The 20,690-nt window shown below is 42.5% G+C and overlaps 1 protein-coding gene across 2 annotated transcripts in view; it reads right to left on the bottom strand.

Annotated features, from left to right (window-relative positions):
• The window catches only part of gfra1a (gdnf family receptor alpha 1a), a 233,054-nt gene that overhangs the window by 37,598 nt on the left and 174,766 nt on the right, over positions 1 to 20,690 (bottom strand). For both annotated transcript variants that reach the window (XM_034184864.1, XM_034184865.1), the window contains 2 exons: positions 13,782 to 13,954; positions 8,004 to 8,113 (listed from right to left, as the gene is read on the bottom strand). In XM_034184864.1, coding sequence (XP_034040755.1) covers positions 8,004 to 8,113; positions 13,782 to 13,954 — 283 coding nt within the window. The remainder of the gene's footprint in view (positions 1 to 8,003; positions 8,114 to 13,781; positions 13,955 to 20,690) is intronic.

Raw genomic sequence — 20,690 nt, 5'->3', positions numbered from 1 at the left:
TGCTCTGTTCCCAGGTCATCTTGTTTACACCTCACTCATACCACAGTGTGTCACATTGGATCCAAATCCAGCAAATAGATACATATAAATGCAATAAGAGATATACGAGGTCTGTCAATAAAGTATAGGTCCTTTTTATTTTTTTCAAAAACTATATGGATTTCATTCATATGTTCTTACGTCAGACATGCTTGAACCCTTGTGCGCATGCGTGAGTTTTTCCACGCCTGTCGGTGACGTCATTCGCCTGTGAGCACTCCTTGTGGGAGGAGTCGTCTAGCCCCTCGTTGGAATTCCTTTGTGTGAGAATTGCAGCGTCGGCTTACAGCCGCTGCGATGCTCCGCCACAGGAAAAACACCTCTGTTGGAAGCCTTAAGGACAAGTTGGAACATGCCCAGTTGTTAAACAATTTCTCATATACTCACTCCACTGAAAGCCATCAAACGCCGCCTGGATTTTACAAATGGTTATCAACACGGAGGTGTTTTTCCTGTGCCACCGCACCGCGCCGGCTGCGTCCTGACGCGCGGACCCGTCCGCACATCTTTCATTAAAAAAATCTCCTTTAACAGTGGAATATCCGGATAAAATGCTGAAACCGACTTCTTCTGAAACTTCTCTGTTCTCTCACGACGTCCTGGATCAATAGAGCCTGAAATGTGGAGGTTTTCAGCTTGAAACAGGCTGACGACGGCGCCTGGGAGCGCTGCACGACGTCTCGCTCCGTGGGAAGTCTTTAAAGCGACAGTATCACCTCAAAATCTCTCATCAGCCGTTAAAGTTTTCACCGAAAACCAGCTTAATCTTTCGAACTGTGTCCACTTCGATGTGTCTCACAGGTTTAGAAAAAATTTTGATCAAACAAAGCGCCAGTCTCTCAGCAACTTCTCAGACAAAGGAATTCCGACGAGGGGCTGGACGACTCCTCCCACAAGGAGTGCTCACAGGCGAATGACGTCACCGACAGGCGTGGAAAAACTCACGCATGTGCACAAGGGTTCAAACATGTCTGACGTAAAAACATATGAATGAAATCCATATAATTTTTGAAAAAAATAAAAAGGACCTATACTTTATTGACAGCCCTCGTAATCTTTGTTTTTTACTGTCGAAGACATCAGCCTGCTCACAGCCCCTCGTGTGCTGTTATTCTGCTGTGTGACTGTCAGGAAAACAAAATATTTAAGGCTTCAAAGAGTCACTCGTCGTCCTCCCTTGCAAAACCATAAAAAGAGTCATAATATCAAAGTTAAATCATGGCCACTCTTGTTTCTGTCTTGCTGGTGTGTTGGAGAGACTTTACACAGCCAGAGAGAGTAAATAGGTTCAGGCAGTGATTCCTCACTCCCCCAGTGGCTCCTTCCCTTGCGTTGGCCTGCCTCCAAATCAGGCAGGTTATTTTTTATTTTTTTGCTGCAGCATGCACACTTCGAGTCTGCGTGTGGTCTGGTTCAGGTATTTGTGCAGAACACATTGTCCTGGTGAGCGCTTCATTAGTCATGAGAGTGTTTAGAGCTGAACGTGAAATAAACCCTTCAGGGTGTCATGGATCATCCCACTGAAGCCGGAGTGCACCAGGCGCACAGTTTTGGGTGAGTTAACGGATCTACACCAAATTGTGAGAGTGTGCCAATGGGCAGAGGACACCAAAGATCCCTGAGGTGAAGCAAGTTTTACTTTTTGATGTTTACTGGTTGTTCTCAAATCTATTCTGTTGTGTATGTATATAAATAGGGTGTATGTATGTTGTAAACCTGCTTATGTGAAGTATGTATGAGTCTTTCACCCTATGAACCACCTAACAAACTGGTGTTGGTTGGACGAGGCTTTTGCTGGTGTAATCAACACTATGGCAGTACCACTGCTCCTGATCACACCTCATTTTAAGACCAAAAAAAAAAAACCTCACCAGACACAAGTCCAGTTTCACTCAGTACTAGGAGAAACTTGTGATTAGGTTTAGCCAATGTTCTAAAATAAGGTTAATGGTGAAGACTGAACAATTTCTTGTAAAATAAACCTGTGATTTGTAAAAATGTAGAAAGTAGAAATGTTGGGCGCAATTCTAACAGACTAACACTCTTGGTACTATGGATAACCACCACAAACTTACAGATAAATATGGTTTGTATTTGGACCATAGAATGAAGAAGCATTAAATAGGTCGAAAACTTTCCCTTTTAGCAGGTGGTCTACTTTTCTGACCCCAATAATTTTCAGGGTTCATGCCCATTCGTGACCTAATTCAGGCATATACGAGGGCTGTCAATAAAGTATAGGTCCTTTTTATTTTTTTCAAAAACTATATGGATTTCATTCATATGTTTTTACGTCAGACATGCTTGAACCCTCGTGCGCATGCGTGAGTTTTTCTATGCCTGTCGGTGACGTCATTCACCTGTGAGCACTCCTTGTCGGAATTCCTTTGTCTGAGAAGTTGCTGAGAGACTGGTGCTTTGTTTGATCAAAATTTTTTCTAAACCTGTGAGACACATCGAAGTGGACACGGTTTGAAAAATTAAGCTGGTTCATTAAAAAAAACTCCTTTAACAGTGGAATATCTGGATAAAATCCTGAAACCGACTTCTTCTGAAACTTCTCTGTTCTCTCACGACGTCCTGGATCAGTAGAGCCTGAAATGTGGAGGTTTTCAGCTTGAAACAGGCTGATGACGGCGCCTGAGAGCGCTGCGCGACGTCTCGCACCGTGGTAAGTCCTTAAAGCGACAGTATCACCTCAAAATCTCTCATCAGCCGTTAAAATTTTCACTGAAAACCAGCTTAATTTTTCAAACCGTGTCCACTTCGATGTGCCTCACAGGTTTAGAAAAAATTTTGATCAAACAAAGTGCCAGTCTCCCAGCAACTTCTCAGACAAAGGAATTCCGACGAGGGGCTGGACGACTCCTCCCACAAGGAGTGCTCACAGGCAAATGACGTCACCGACAGGCGTGGAAAAACTCACGCATGCGCACGAGGGTTCAAGCATGTCTGACGTAAAAACATATGAATGAAATCCATATAGTTTTTGAAAAAAATAAAAAGCACCTATACTATATTGACAGACCCCATACAAGGTCTATTAGAAAAGTATCCAACCTTATTATTTTTTTTAAAAACCATATGGATTTCAATCACATGTGATTGCGTCAGATAAGCTTGAACCCTCGTGCGCATGCATGAGTTTTTCCACGCCTGTCTGTTGCGTCATTCGCCTGTGAGCAGGCTTTGAGTGAGGAGTGGTCCACCCCCTCGGCGGATTTTCATTGTCAGGAAATAGCGGAATGATTTAGGCTTTTTTTCCATCAGAATTTTTTCAGAAACTGTTAGAGACTGGCAGCTGGAAACCATTCGAAAAATTTATCTGGCTTTCGGTGAAACTTTTACGGTCTTCACAGAGAATAAGGACTGTTACTACAGCTTTAAGGGCAACTTTAAGGGCAGCTTTAAGGGCGGCTTTAAGGATGCTCGGTGCGCCGCGCTCCGTGCCACCATTGAGAGCCACAAACCACCGGATCATTTCTAAACAGATGGCTCTGTGGACCTGGGACCATCGTGTGCCATTTCTCTGGTTATCACAAGAGCTGGACATCAACCATTTTCCGGCAGATTTCACTTTTAACAAGAGATTTTGTCATGGAAAGCCAAGAGGAGGCTTCTCGCATCATGATGGATTCGCTACTGGAACGAGACAAAACCACCTCCGTTTTGGTCTCACAGGACGGCTTTGAGATGGTGTTCAGACAGCTGTTGGTGGTTTTTCCATCGAGTGATTATCTGAGAAATTGTGGATGTGCCTGGACATGCCAGAACATGTCCTGTGAGGCTTCATCGTGGCGTTGCTTTGCGCCATGCGGCACCGCCACGACGCGCGGAATTCCTCCGCACATCTGTCTCAATGTGCCGAAAAAGTGCTGATGTCCACATCTTTTCACAATTCCTGTGCTAGTCAGACGACGTCCCGGATAAAACACAGCGTCCAGTTTGGAAATGAACGGCACATTCCACTGTTACAGGAGTTTTTGTCATGGAAAGAGGAGCGGACGCTTCGCGCGTCGTGGCGGTGCCGCATGGCGCACAGCAACGCCGTGATGAAGCCTCACGGGACATGTTCTGGCATGTCCAGGCACATCCACAATTTCTCGGATAATCACTCGATGGAAAAACCACCGACAGCTGTCTGAACACTATCTCAAAGCCGCCCTGTGAGACCAAAACAGAGGTGGTTTTGTCTCACTCCAGTAGCAAATCCATCGTGATGCGCAAAGCCTCCGCTCGGCTTTCCATGACAAAATCTCTTGCTAAAAGTGAAATCTGCCGGAAAATGGTTGATGTCCAGCTCTTGTGATAACCAGAGAAATGGCACACAATGGTCACGGATCCAGACAGCCATCCGTTTAGAAATGAAATGGTCGTTCAGCCTGTTGATGGCGGCTTCAGAGCGTGGCGTGCCCCACAGCCGCTGGGGGCCGTCCTTAAAGCGGCAGTAACACTTCTTATTCTCTACCAAGCCCATAACATTTTCACTGAAAGCCAGATAAATTTTTCTAATGGCTTCCAGCTGCCAGTCTCTAACAGTTTCTGAAAAAATTCTGATGGAAAAAAAGCCCAAATCACTCTGCCATTTCCTGACAATGAAAATCCGCCAAGGGGGTGGCCCACTCCTCACTCAAAGCCTGCTCACAGGCGAATGACGCAACCGACAGGCGTGGAAAAACTCATGCTTGCGCACGTGGGTTCAAGCTTGTCTGAAGCAATCACACGTGATCCAAATCCATATGGTTTTTGAAGAAATAATAAGGTCGGATACTTTTCTAATAGACCTCGTATCTGGCACACAACCAAACCTGCCTACCAAATTTGACTTATCTGGGTTCCAGAAGGGGAATGTGGTTTTTTTCAGACCCCAGTAACTTTTAGGGTTACTTCCCAATCAAGACCTAATTCAGACGCGTGCCTGGCAACACACAAACAAACCTGCATACCAAATTTGACTGAGCTGGGTACTATAGCGAAAAAGTGTTTTTTTTTCAGACCCCAATAACATTTAGGGTTGCAGGCCGATTGTGACAATAATGACTTATGCACTGCCCCAACCCCAGCCAAACCTGCATGCCGAGTTTCAATCAGATCAGCCCTGTGACTGCTGATAGGTTGTCTGGAAACCTCTGCATGACAGTGTCAGGGATTTGGCTGGGTCAGGGCGCTGAGCCCTTGTTTTTCCCCTTTTTGTGGTTTTCCGTCTGCTTCAGCTTTGATTTATCAGTAATTATTTTCATCATGAGTTATTCTGTTATGTTTTTCTTATCACTTTGTTACTTTTCATACTTTAGCCATTGTCTAGTTCTGTTCAGTCGGTTTGTGTTTTCATTGTTTATTATTTAGTTTTCTTCTGTATATGTTGAATCTTGTTTTCTGTTGTACTTTTATATCGGGGTTTGATTTTTGTTTATTAGTCTGTTCCTGTTTAATTTTGCTTTTGTATTGATTTCCTGATCAGTTCTAGTTGCTTTCGTTCTCATGCTCATGTTTGATTTCAGTTCTTGTTTTTGTAGTTCCACATTCGATGTTAGTTTATTCCTCACATGCAGCTTATTATGTTCACATCACTGCACCTGCCCCATGTCTTTGTTTCCCACCTTGTTTATGTCTGCTTTGTGTTTTCATTCACTCCCACTCTTGCTCCAGCTCACGTGTCTTTGTCTGTTACTTCACTCCACTCTGTGCTTTCCTTCCTTCACTATCTTGTACTCTGCACAACCTTTGTCTCCCCCGGTCACGCCCCCTTCCAGAGACTTCCACGCACCTACTTCACATCACCCTAATTTGTTTGCTCCTTATTTAAACCATCACAGTCTCACAGCTCACTGCCAGTTTGTTGTCTCGTACACATTCCAGCGCCTTTGTCAGTTCTGATTTTTGCTTCACCGTGTATCGTACCTCTGCTCTGTTTTCCCCGACCATGCCTTTTGCCTTGTCCCGGATGTCTGTGTTTGCTCGTGCCTCTGACCCCTGCTCAACCATGATTGCAGTTTTGCCTGATCCTGATTGTACCTCTGCTCTGCTGCTTGATCACATGTGTGTAAAGACCATGTTTTCTCCTACACCTAAGCCTAGTCCGGGAGTTTGCATTGTGGGTCCAGCCACCATGGTAGACGGGCTCCCGCCTGTTCTGACAGACAGAAAGACACACATCCATGCCAGCAGGAATTGTGAGATTAAGATGATGTAGGCGTTGGGCTTTAAAACCACAACAGCACCAGGCGGAAACTTCAAATTGTGCTTGTGTTATGATATGCAACCCCTTTAATGAGAAAATAAATAAATGAACAATACATAATTAAATAAATAAAATTACTATAAGAAAAATAATTTTTAAATCACAATCACATTTAATTGATAAATAATAATCCTGCACACAGAATTCCACTGCAGGCTGGACGCTCACAGCATTTCCTCTAAATCACACCACCTCTCACTCTCATATGTGTTGGTTTAGTGTGAACAAACTTTCTGAACACTGTTGAGTGTGAACGCCAAAACTGGACAAATAGTGAAGATGATGACCCCTCATGTAAACACCATAGAGTGCACTTAATATCCTCACAAATAACCTCCAGCCGTACGTCTGCTGCAGCTTCACACCGCCTCCTACTGCATGCTGGGAAAGCAAACTCACGAACTGACCCCAGCGCATAATAAAACACAGAATGAAGAGAAACAAAGGCATGGCGTGGAGCGGCGGCTCCTCGTTTCTTCATTGTGCTGCTCTGCTTCCCCGCTGACGCTGCTGTCTCTCCCGGAGTCGGCCGCTGGACTCAGTTTGCTTTAATTGCTGCTCTGCTGTTCCCGTTTTGTTGTATTGATTTGTTCTGACACAGATTCCTTAAGATGCCATGTATTTCTATTAAGTGCAGTCCTACTCATCACTTTTCTTGTTTCTTTATTTATTTATTTTTAAAGCATTTTCACAATAAGCTCACACACAATGCACATCTCCCTCCGTTATTCGACAATCTGCTCAACTTTATGAAGAAAAAAAGAAAATTCCGAGTTCTGTTTTGTTATTGTATCTAAGATGATGAAAAAAGTGTTCCTGCTGTGGATCGACAATAATGTTCTGTTTTATTGTGTTGTTTTAGCTGTGCTGTTGTTGCTGTGTCAGCAGCATAACGACACAGTCGTATGTGGCGAATACGGGATATTCCTGGAAATAGCTGCGTTGGAATGTAGGGAAATATGAAGAGATGTGGGGAGATGTGGTTCTGTTTGTGTGGAAGCCTTGTGTAAATGTGAAGCAACTTTCTGATCCCCAAAGTATAATTTTAATGAGGACCCTTCTAGCAGCGCGGGCTGTCAAATATCCATCCAGCCGAGTCAGCGGGATGACCGAACAGCTTTCCTGTTCGGCTTGTGGTGGTGCTGATGAGCCCAAACAAGTGCTCGTCTTCTCAGCAAATACAGTTATTATCAAATGGACAACAAGCCAATTTATAGGACACTGGAATCAGACTGAGGTTACGTGACAGCTAGTTTTTAGCTTGATAGTATTAGCAAACAGCTGGTCGCATCTTCAATTTGTATATGAATTCTATTTTAATTGTAAAGCACTTTGTTTTCTAAAGTGTTTTATCAATAAATTTCATTCCATTTAAAGTAGACGTGGAAAAAAATTGTGTCTTGTTTGGAAAAGAAACCATTTAATTCAGGATCAGATGAGCCAGGAATGAATGATGACTGTTCTAACTTTTGTGTTTGGATCTTGGTGGACTTTGAAAATACAAACTTCATCAACACGCTGAGGAATTCATTTGGTTTAAATGTTCTTGTTTTATGTTTTGTCTTTCTGCGTCATTACCACGAGCTGCTTTTATGATTTAAGATAAAAGACAGAAGACCACAATCCTGAAAATCCAACAACTCCAAAATGGAACCAAAACGCATTCTTGCCTCATTAAATAAATCAATGAGAAACAGATCCAACCGTGTACATGAGAACTCACCAATTAGACCAGAGTATGCGAGGAGGCAGTCGGCATAGTTCTCCTTCAGACAGCCCGACAGCGAGCGAGACTCCGGCTGACAGTTTGCAAAGAAGTCAGCCAGACGCGACCTGTGACGAACAAACACAGAAACATGATGAGGGGAGATTCTGAACGGTAACGTCAAACATGCAGTGAAATGACCGCTCCAAAGGACTCTGAGATGCTGGGAGTCATTTTCCCCCAATCCAATTAGCTTCCTAAATGACTGCCTCCAGTGGAAGAAGACGATCCACTTGCGTACGCGGTGGCTGTTTCATATCCTGGAATGAACGAGGGTGAAGGCAATTCTGTACCAAGTCTCCTCTGTTTTACTTGCAAATGTTTGTTTACAGCTTCATCACAGGTGCACTGACATGTGAAATTGAAATGGAACGTTGGTCACCCAATGAATTCACCATTTGAAGTCAGACTGAATGTGATATAAGAGCTCCAGGACACAAAACGGGAGCCCAGTAATGGAACTCAGATGAACTAAACATGTTCAAGAACGCTATAAACTCACAGTTTCATAGATACAGTTGCTGAAAAGTTTACATACCCTGGCAGAATTTTTGCTTTTATGGCCATTTTTCAGAGAATATGAATGACAACACAAAAACTTTTTTTTCACTCATGGTTAGTAGTTGGGTGAAGCCATTTATTGTCAAACAACTGTGTTTCCTCTTTTTAAATCAAAATGACAAGCGAACTACCCAAATGAACCTGATCCAAAGTTTACATCCCCCTGTTCTTAATACCGTGTTTTGTCCCCTTTAACATCAATGACAGCTTGGAGTCTTTTGTGGTGGTTGTGGACGAGGCTCTCTGATGGTGATGCTGCCACTGAATATGTTTCGGACTTAATTTACATTAATTACAAAGAACAATATGGCACTTTATAGTAAATCTGCATGGAGTAGACAGTTCTCAAAAACTGAGTGACTGTGCACGAAGGAGAAGAGTGAGGAAAGCCACCAAGACACCCAGACAACCAAGAAGAAGTTATAGGCTTATGTGGCTGTGTTTGGAGAAATTGTGCACAGTGCAAGCTTTGCATTTTGCATCACTACTCTTAGCTTCAAAGTAGAGTAGAGCAGAGAAGGATTTTATTTCACCAAAACAGATCAAATCCAGGCTTGCATCTCAGATGTACCTTCTGGCAATTTGTAGCTAAACTTTCAGGTCTTCTTTTTTAAGAAAATCCTCCTCGATACCACTTCATCATGAAGATGGATAACTGGTGATACAAAATGCAAAGCTTGCACTGTGCATAATTTCTCCAATCACAGCCGCGTAAGACTATAACTTCTTCTTGGTTGTCTGGGTGTCTTGGTGGCTTTCCTCACTCTTCTCCTTCTTGCACAGTCACTCAGTTTTTGAGAACTGTCTACTCAATACAGATTTACCATACAGTGCCATATTGTTCTGTGTAATTAATGTAAATAAAGTCCGAAACATATTCAGTGGCAGCTTCACCATCAGAGAGCCTCGTCCACAAAAGACTCCAAGCTGTCAATGATGTTAAAGGGGGTCAATACACAGTATTAAGAACAGGGGTATGTAAACTTTGGATCAGGTTCATTTGGGTAGTTCTCTTGTCATTTTGATTTAAAAAGAGGAAACACAGTTGTTTGACAATAAATGGCTTCACCCAACTACTAACCATGAGTGAAAAAAAGTTTTTGTGTAGTCATTCATATTCTCTGAAAAATGGCCAAAAAGCAAAAATTCTGCCAGGGTATGTAAACTTTTGAGCACAACTGTATATAGATATACAGTATGTACAGTATAGTGCAAATGTTTTAGGAACATTTAATGTCATGAAAGCATTAAAAACTATGAAAACCTGATAAATATTCAAAAGCAGTTTCATATACAAATGAAATGTGCAATGAATGATGAATTATAGCAGTTGGGTTCTACTTGCGTGTGATTTTTCAGTATATACGTCGCAACAAATTTGAAGTTGCAGGACCTGAAAACTATTTTAAGAACAATGTGACTTAATAATAATAATAATAATAATAATAATACCTCACGTGTTGGCCGTGGGGATCCACGGGTTCTAGATTGAGTAGTGTTTGTAAAATAGGTAGCTGACATTTTTGAAGGCTGGTAATAAATTATGCAGCGTTTCTATAATCATTTTCACTGAAAGTGCAGGAAATTAAAGTGAGATAGTTTTGCAAATAATTGAATTTATTATTTGGCAAATGTAGTTGATGCCATGTTTTACAACTGGCAAGGTTGAGATATTTTTGTTCAGAGCTCGTCTGGTTACCAGAGACTGATTATTGGTGATATCAGCCTTCATTGTTCACTGTTACCTAACATCCTTAATGTCTCCAAAAATATTAGTCCTATCAACTTTACATTACGCGGTGTTCATCCTTGACCAAAAATACATAAACATAACAAATGGCAAATGTCAGCTCTCCCCAGTTTCTCCATGTTTGATACAATCTCCTTGATTGCATACACGTACACAGAGGCCACTTGGCTTTTAATATATAGATGATGATGATAATAATAATAATAATAATAATAATTATTATTATTATTATAACAATACTGATAACACCAATAATAACAATAATCATAATAACAATAATGCACTATCAGAATCAGAGAAGTAATTTCTAGGATATTCTCCACTATTTATGGCACCAAAACTCTTTTTGACAATTCAAACATTACCTTAAATGTCTGAACACATTCTGAATGGTCACTGTGCCACTCCCACTTTTGAAAGTTCCAATCAAATCACTGCCAATATGTAATCCGTACCAAATACTGTATCCTGTTTCACTTGCTAATTCATCAAACAACAGAAACTAAAATGACTTTCCATGTGAAGTATTTCCAGTTTGATCCACTTTGAGATATTTGCAAAAATGTTACATTTGTCATGTTACGAAGTGTCAAATATGAAGATTTATGACTTTATATTAATGTGTACAGTATAAACAATTGTTTAAATGCTTTTAAAATTCACACACACACAAAAAAAGGATTTATACCACTTAAAACCAGATTTAAGGTTTCGCTATTTTGATGATGACTAGCAGAAACTACTTTTAATTTAGTTGCATAGAAAATATCAGATTTTAAATTGTTGCACATTAAGAATGAACTTCAAACCAATTGTTGTCCAACAGGTTCTAAACAGTTCTGATCCAGTTCAAAATGGGTGAAAGTTAAAAAGCAAATGCTGATTAACACTAATAACAACAACAACAATTAAAACTTATAACAAATGTGTTTTTTTTTTATTATGTTGTTTTATTTTAATATGTAATTTGCCCATAAGGGCAGGGACACAACTGTAAGTTGATTTTGGCTGTCACTCCATCTTATTTTCACGAAAATTAAACTTCTAAAATGAATAAACAGTCAAGACTTTGCCCCACATTTGAGCAGCTTTTGTCACCATCTAGTGGGCGATGTGAGCATTTCAGGGCTTCTGGGACATTTCCTACTTGAAATACAAAATTTCAGTCAAAAAGGCATTCATGAATGTCAGAAATGTACGATTTTTGTTTTTGGCAAGCAGAGTTTTGACCTCCCAGTATTAATGTATAAAAATTTAAATTTTAAGAGTTTTACGCATCTTGAGTTTTAAGATAGAAAAGTTTGACAGAAGCATGTACAGAAGGACATAATTTCTTCTGACAAGCACATCTTACAGTTTTGAACAAGAGTGAATTAAAAAAATTGATAATGAAAATAACGGTGAGGTAAAACTATAAATTATTTTAAGTCTAAACAAACCCAGGACTTAGGTTGAACAACCTGTATAAGTACCCTAACTTTCTTTTTGCATCTGTCCCTGTTATGGTTATTTTGTTGTTTAGAGCTTGAGGCTTTCCATGTTGCACATTTTCTGTGTTTGTCTGAACAGTCTGGTAAATTAATGAAATGGCATGCACATAAACATGCGCACACACTCCCAGTTTGATGTGTCTAACAACACCAACCTGCTGAGACTCCAGCTGACATATGGTGAGCAAGACGGTGGAAATGCATGGCTTTAATCTATCTGTGCAAACTGAAAAATGGACTGTGAGGAAGCTCAGCCGAGACCCATTGTTCAGCTCTGGGCGAGTGTTTGTTGGATGGAGAACATGATGGAAAGGAGAGGAAAAAAAGACAGAGACAGAGCGAAGGTTGTAAATTTGTGGAGTGAATTCGCGGTTGGCTCGTGTTAAATGGATCGAGTTTGTTGTGCAGCCATTCTGCCTGCAAAAAAGAACCATTCAAAGAAATCAAAAGCCTAATATTGCCATGTAGTCCACATCCATGATACGTAAAGGTATGTAAACTAATAACCACAGCAGTAGATGGGGTAAGAACAAAGAGACCTGAGGCCACAGACCGAATGAATAATCTATGATGCTTAATGCTTCTATTTAATCCCAGAGAGCTGCAAAACCTGAGCTGGAGGCTCCTGAGCCTGCACACGCTGCACAATGAGGGTGATATCACACATCCTTCATGTATTATTACAGTGCACCATCTATAGAACCGCCTTGGGTCTTGGATAGCAAACAGATAGGCAGACAACGAGTCAATCTCCACCTCTCAACATTAACCATCTATTTGTCACAGACAGGTGAAATATGGATGCCCCTTGACCTTTGCCGGTTACCTGGCTTCTCAGCACTGAGACACCTGTGTGCTGGATCATGACCAGAGAAATGCGACACATGGAAAAGAATATCAGAGCTGATGTTCCCTCAAAACATCAATAGTACTCCTCATCTGAGTGTCTGTAAGTAACTGTTCATTTGGCACAAATCTGTCCCAAAAGTACCCGAGAGAGACCTCAAACCCAAGACACTTGGTCATGACTTTCGGATGACAAGCTTCATCTTGTGCTCCCCTGAAGTCGGCGGTTTAAGTCCAAGACTCACAACCACACAGTAAGACGAGAAGCACCAGGACACTGAAGATCTGGACCTTCTTTCTTCTGCAATGGTATCAGCAAGGTTGGGTAGGATTACTTTGAAAGAATACATGTGGATTACATGTATGTATGTACATACATTTGCATTACATGTGGATTACATGTATGTATGTACATACATTTGGATTACTTGTAATCTGATTACTTTTGGATTACATTTCAAAGTAATCCTACCGAACCCTGGGTATCAGCATCACTAAACACCTCTATCCAGCAACCTCATAACTCCAGAAGGTCTACCCAGACGTCTCCAGAGGACCCAGAGACATGAACGTTATTGATGTGTGAAATTCATGTCTCACCAAGTTTGACACTTTCACAGCATACAGATGCACGTCTAATGGCTGATTCCAGCAAGTCACTGAAAGCCTGCATTTTAGACTTGATCTAGACCAACTGCAAACCCGGACTCCTCTGTGCCTCAGCTACCAACGCCACGGTCAGGGTATCAAGTCCACAGAGATCACACCATCATTTACAAAGTCTAGGTGAAGAAACAGGTGCTTTCAGTTTATTTTGCTTGGCAGTACAGCGGAACCCCGTTAACTTGTGTATGATTAACTCACATTTTGGCTTTACTCGCAGTCGTTTTGTGGACCCTGAAAATTTATACTACTGTATGAAGGCTACTGTGTGTTTTTGGTCAACCTCATTCACTCGTGGTTTCAGATAACTCACGGTTCAATTTTGTGGACCCCACCTTGCGTGAGTTAATGAGACTTTTTGCTTGCTTATAAAATGTTTTGTTTAAATCTAATGTCTCTGGTAGGAACTCAGCTTTTGTTTCCTACCTGCAGATGTAGTTGGTCTTGCAGGAACCCTGCAGCTCCAGACAGTTGGGTTTCTGTTTCTCTTCGTACGAGCAGACGGGGACGATGGTCTGACGCCTGCGTTCGGAACAAGCTGTCTGGTCGCTGGGCGGACACGAGCAGAACAGCATGCCATAGCTGTGCTTCGGAGGAACCTGGACAACCAAATAGTCAAAATACAAATTTTAGATGGAAAAGACTTTTCCAACCAGAGATGCTGATTCTCACAGATTCTAAAGTAACTGACAACACTAACGTGTGAGTGCTGCCAAAACAAATGCAAAGATCACCACTGTCTCATGCCATTTTAGAAACACCTCATAAGCGAAGTCATAACTTGAAATTACTATATTTTACGATGTGTAAGTTGCACCTGTTGAAAAATGCATTGCGAAGCAGAAAAACACCCCAACATTCGTGTCACACCTTTTTTTCTGTATGTTGGACTTTGATAGCGAGCTTAACAAAGGGCAGGAACTATAGCACATGTGCACACCACTTTTAATTGGGGCCCCTTCACACGTAACACGATTGAAGCAGACTAGCGCACAAAGAAGGAATTGTATGCCATTCTTGAAAAATCGGAGGTGCCTTCAACGCATTGTACACGTGTCACTACAACTATTTGTGTACTCCAGTGGCTGAAAGACAGAGAGCGCCCTGTAAGAGCCCATTTGAGCCCTCTCGCAGCAGGTGTCGGCCAAATTCCAGGTGACACACATGAATATCTAACACTGCTCGCTTGGCACTTAGAAAATGTGTGGCCATTTGTGCTATTAGCATGAAAATAGTGAGCAAACACATGTGGTGTATGTGTGTTTCACATGCGGGGCCGGACAGCCACCTCTGAGCACACACAGCACAGGGAGGGGCCTTTCAGCTGATCACAGCACTGACAGCTGGAAATGATGGGTAAGTGCACACGAAGTGTCACATTAAAAACACAGAGACCACCGCCAGGACAGGTATATAAGTTATTACAACAATAGCTACATACACAATTACATAACAAATAACTAAAATGAATGACCACATAACACAGAAACAGAGTAACACGATCTGAGCACTGAATGGACGGGGTGGCTGCCAACAGCAGCTGCTGTTGAGATCTCTGCTCCTGCACATCCCAGCTTGGGAACGTGTACTGTGTTTTGACGGACATGAACTTACAACTGTCCTCCATGAGGCACGTGTCTTTGCCTGCTGTCCTCATGTGGAAATACATAAAACATCTTTCGCCTTTGCACGGGGCTGCAGAGGCTGGACACAGCACACCTAATTTCTCTTTTTTGAAAACATACGTTTATCTCTTTGTTGATTTTAAGAATTTCACAATCTTACAGTGAGGAAAGTAAATATTTGAACACCCTGCGATTTTGCAAGTTCTCCCACAGAAATCATGGAGGGGTCTGAAATTTTCATCTTAGGTGCATGTCCACTGTGAGAGACATAATCTAAAACAAAAAAAATAAATCCGGAAATCACAATGTATGATTTTTTAAAATAATTTATTTGTATGTTACTGCTGCAAATAAGTATTTGAACACCTACCAACCAGCAAGAATTCTGTCTCTCACAGACCTGTTAATTTTTCTTTAAGAAGCCCTCTTATTCTGCACTCTTTACCTGTATTAACTGCACCTGTTTGAACTTGTTACCTCTATAAAAGACACCTGTTCACACACTCCATCAATCACACTCCAACCTGTCCACCATAGCCAAGACCAAAGAGCTGTCTAAGGACACCAGGGACAAAAGTAGACCTGCACAAGGCTGGGGTGGACTACAGGACAACAGGCAAGCAGCTTGGTAGAAGACAACAACTGTTATGATTATTTATTAGAAAGTGGAAGAAACACAAAATGACTGTCAATCTCCCTCAGACTGGGATTCCATGCAAGATCTCACTTTGTGAGGTAAGGATGATTCTGAGAAAGCTCAGAACTACACAGAAGGACCTGGTCAATGACCTGAAGAGAGCTGGGACCACAGTCACAAAGATTACATTAGTAACACATGATGCTGTCATGGTTTAAAATCCTGCAGGGCAGCAAGGTCCCCCTGCTCAAGCCAGCACATGTCCAGGCCCGTTTGAAGTTCACCAGTGACCATCTGGATGATCCAGAGGAGGCATGGGAGAAGGTCATGTGGTCAGATGAGACCAGAATAGAGCTTTTTGGAATCAACTCCACTTCCCGTGTTTAGAGAATGAGAACAACCCCAAGAAAACCATCCCAACCGTGAAGCATGGGGGTGGAAACATCATACTCTGGGGGTGCTCTTCTGCAAAGGGGACAGGACAACTGCACCATATTGAAGGGAGGATGGATGGGGTCATGTATTGCGAGATTTTGGCAAGCAACCTCTTTCCCTCAGTAAGAGCACTGAAAATGGGTCATAGCTGGGTCTTCCAGCATGACAATGAGCCCAAACACACAGTCTGGGCAACTAAGGAGGGGCTCCGTAAGAAGCATTTCAAGGTCCTGGAGTGGCCTGGCCAGTCTCCAGACCTGAACTCAATAGAAAATCTTTAGAGCCAACTGAAACTCCAAACCTGAACGATTTGGAGAAGATCTGTATGGAGGAGTGGACCAAAACCCTGCTGCAGTGTGTGCAAACCTGGTGAAAAACTACAGGAAACATATGACCTCTGTAATTGCAAATAAAGGCTACTGTACCAAATATTAACATTGATTTTCACAGGTATTGAAATACTTATTTGCAGCAGTAACATACAAATAAATTATTAAAAAATCATACATTGTGATTTCTGGATTTTTTTTTTTTTTTTTTAGATTGTTTCTCACAGTGGACATGCACCTAAGATGAAAATTTCAGACCACTCCATGATTTCTAAGTGGGAGAACTTCCAAAATCGCAGGGTGTTCAAATACTTATTTTCCTCACTGTATAAGACTGCAATTGTAATGCAGTGGTAAAGTTTCCATCTGTTAATCACAGCTTTTGTAAATTGCAGGTTCGAATCCTGTGAGTGGCATTTAATCTTTTCTTCTTTTTTTTTTAACCAGGGTTATTTAATCATTGGGTTCTGTATTGGGTCCCCTTTTATTTATTATTCATATCAACCAAGTGATTTTTACTAATTATACTGTTGTGTGGGCTGCCCGAAGAGGAGGTACTGCTGGCTCACCACCAGAGGGCGTCCTGCCTGTTGTCGGGTTTCAGGCACTAGAGGGCGCAGTGGCTGCAGAAGTCCACCAGGAGCCCGGAGCTGACGGCTGTCATCACTCTCATCATCACCACCACCCATAAAAGCCTGAGAGAGACATCAGAACTCTGCCGAGTTATCAGTATACCCTCAAGGTAAACTTACTCAGCTGTTCTGTGCCGTACACACACGTTTTTGCATCTGAGCTTTTTGCAGTCGTTAACCTTTTGTACACTTGCAGCTTGTAGCCGAGTTTGTGGAAGTTGGAGGAGTTGGCGTCTCCACTCCTCACTTCAGACTTGATTAAGTGATACATAAGGCACTGCACGTACTCTGTGTTCCTGTGTTTGGAGGTGGAGGTTTTCCCCCAGAAAGGAACTGTATTATAGCTGATTGTTTGCTGGGTGTTCCCACACCCACCTTTCACCTGTGTCTGTTCCTGCCAGCAGTACCGGATTCGACAGCTGGAAGCGGTGGCCACCTGGGGACTCAGGGCTTGGCGGCTCCGGCGTATTGCAGGTCTCCGTTGGTGGTGGAACATCGTGGGTCCCAGCTCTTCACTGGATAGGCGTCTCCTACCCTCGGGCCTGCCCACGCGTCACTGAGTTTTGTGATTGACAGACTAAAAGCATATTTGGCTGTTTGTGCACATTTGCAGAATAAAATGTTATTTATTCGAACTTCCTATTGGCCGTTCATTCACGCCCCCTGGCGTGGGTCCGTGTACTTCACTTTCCCAACAGGATAACTCGGCCACGTCATGGACTCCGAGGAGTGTTCTCCACCATTTGAACCACCAATGGAAATGCAAGGTGTGCAGGCTCCACCAGGAGGTGAGTTGGGTGAGCTGCAGCACATTCTCATCAACTTTATTGCTCGGTTGGATCTGTTTTCCCCCAGAAAGGAACTGTATTATAGCTGATTGTTTGCTGGGTGTTCCCACACCCACCTTTCACCTGTGTCTGTTCCTGCCAGCAGTACCGGATCTGACAGCTGGAAGCGGTGGCCACCTGGGGACTCAGGGCTTGGCGGCTCCGGCATATTGCAGGTTTCCGTTGGCGGATAGGCATCTCCTACCCTCGGGCCTGCCCACGCGTCACTGAGTTTTGTGATTGACAGACTAAAAGCATATTTGGCTGTTTGTGCACATTTGCAGAATATATTGTTATTTATTCGAACTTCCTATTGGCCGTTCATTCACGCTCCCTGGCGTGGGTCCGTGTACTTCACTTTCCCAACATATACACCAATATCTCATCTATCAGTGGCCGGTGATTATATTTATATACCCGGCTGGACATAATGAGAGTGCACTGCTTCATACATGTCATTTCATGACTGTATGTCTGTGACCATGGGTCATCTGCAGAGGAACAGATGGCTCATACTTGTATTGTATGCTCAATAAGAGGGATTCAATGTGTGTGTTTTTTTTTTCTCCACAGCAGAGAGGCGATGTGGTGCAACACATTCGAGCTGCTTGCACTGTGTTCCTGCACATGCATGAACGTGCACAAAACCATTGCCGGTGTGTCATGCACGCCGGTGCGACCGTGCGTCACTCACGACAGCAGGTGGAATGTTTCATGGTTCCCCATTTCGTGTTTGGTTGGCAGAGTTTCTTCTGGTTTCTGCGTCTTTCGTGTTATGCGTGAAGGGGCCCTAAATGTCACAAGTTCTAAATTTAAAAAATAAACAAGATGGACAAATAAATGTGCACTGGACAACATATTGGATAGTGTGTGACAGATACCTTTTGGACAAAAGAAATTGTCAGATGGAGATGGAAACTTGACCCACAGCAACAAGGAGAAGTCAACAGTGCATTTAAACAGGAAGCCCTCAGCTTGTGGTATGTAACTTTAAGAAGTGTTAAATTTCAAAAGAAGTAAGATGGACAAATAAATGGGTGATAGAAAAGATATTGGCTATTATTTGACACAGTTTGGACAAAAGAGCTGACATGTGTTGCTGTGATTGTGACAAACCAACGTGAGAAGATCCCCATGAATGTGGTCTGATGTGCAGTAATAACTATAGGTTAACTCTGGCATACCCATGGGACAACTTTCACTCAACCTTGGTGTTTACAGAAAACCTCCCAGTGGTATCACAACATGTGCGATAATATTACATGCTCTGAGTAAATGTGAGGAATTACCAAAGTCGGTCACAGTTCACAACATAAAAAAGAAATTTTCAGTCATCTTTAAAATCCTGTCAGGTTGAAAACAAGACCATGCCATGATGACGGGATATCCTGGGTCATCAAGAACACCCTCCTGGACTGTCTAAGGTTTTCCAATGTATGGACAAGGTTTCAAAGCTTGAGCTTCGGGCATACACGTCTGCAAAAATGAGGACAGGGCTTTACATAAATTGGGTTTGATAGACCTATCCCAAGTTATCAAGGAAGAAATCTGACTTTTGCAGCCGGCGATTGGAAAATCCAAGTTCCTAGTTACTGTGGAATCCAGCAAAACTCACCTAGAAAGAGTATGTATTATTCAAGAGAAGACATCACCTTCGAGGATGACTCCAGGGAAAATCCACAAATTGCAGTTGCACCCTTTTCTCCAAAACTTTGTGGAAAAAAAGTTGAACTTCAGTGTGCTTCATTTTGGAAGATGTGAAACACAAATGTTTTGAACTGGTCTTCAACAAATTCAAGGAACCTGTTCCACCCAACACCTGTACCATATTTAATGGAAAAATAGACTTTATTTTCATATCCTTTTATAATTTTTTAATGATATACGAGGGCTGTCAATAAAGTATAGGTCCTTTTTATTTTTTCAAAAACTATATGGATTTCATTCATATGTTTTTACGTCAGACATGCTTGAACCCTCGTGTGCATGCGTGAGTTTTTCCACGCCTGTCGGTGACGTCATTCGCCTGTGAGCACTCCTTGTGGGAGGAGTCGTCCAGCCCCTCGTTGGAATTCCTTTGTCTGAGAAGTTGCTGAGAGACTGGCGCTTTGTTTGATCAAAATTTTTTCTAAACCTGTGAGACACATCGAAGTGGACATGGTTCGAAAAATTAAGCTGGTTTTTGGTGAAAATTTTAACGGCTGATGAGAGATTTTGAGGTGATACTGTCGCTTTAAGGACTTCCCACAGAGTGAGACGTTGTGCAGCGCTCCCAGGCGGCGTCATCAGCCTGTTTCAAGCTGAAACCCTCCACATTTCAGGCTCTATTGATCCAGGACGTCATGAGAGAACAGAGAAGTTTCAGAAGAAGTCGGTTTCAGCATTTTATCCGGATATTCCACTGTTAAAGGAGATTTTTTTAATGAAAGACGTGCAGACAGGTCCGCGCGTCGGGACGCAAGCCGGCGTGGTGCGGCGGCACAGGAAAGTGAGTGAGTATATGAGAAATTGTTTAACAGCTGGACATGTTCCAACTTGTCCTTAAGGCTTCCAACAGAGGTGTTTTTCCTGTGGCAGAGCGTCGCGGCGGCTGCGAGCCGATGCTGCAATCCGCCCGCATGTCTTTCATTAAAAAAAAAATCTCCTTTAACAGTGGAATATCCGGATAAAATGCTGAAACCGACTTCTTCTGAAACTTCTCTGTTCTCTCACGATGTCCTGGATCAATAGAGCCTGAAATGTGGAGGTTTTCAGCTTGAACAGGCTGACAACGGCACCTGGGAGCGCTGCACGACGTCTCGCTCCGTGGGAAGTCCTTAAAGCGACAGAATCACCTCAAAATCTCTCATC

This window comes from Thalassophryne amazonica, chromosome 13, assembly GCF_902500255.1.
Source record: "Thalassophryne amazonica chromosome 13, fThaAma1.1, whole genome shotgun sequence".
Taxonomy (NCBI): Eukaryota; Metazoa; Chordata; class Actinopteri; order Batrachoidiformes; family Batrachoididae; genus Thalassophryne; species Thalassophryne amazonica.
This window is presented reverse-complemented; position numbering and strand designations above follow the sequence as displayed.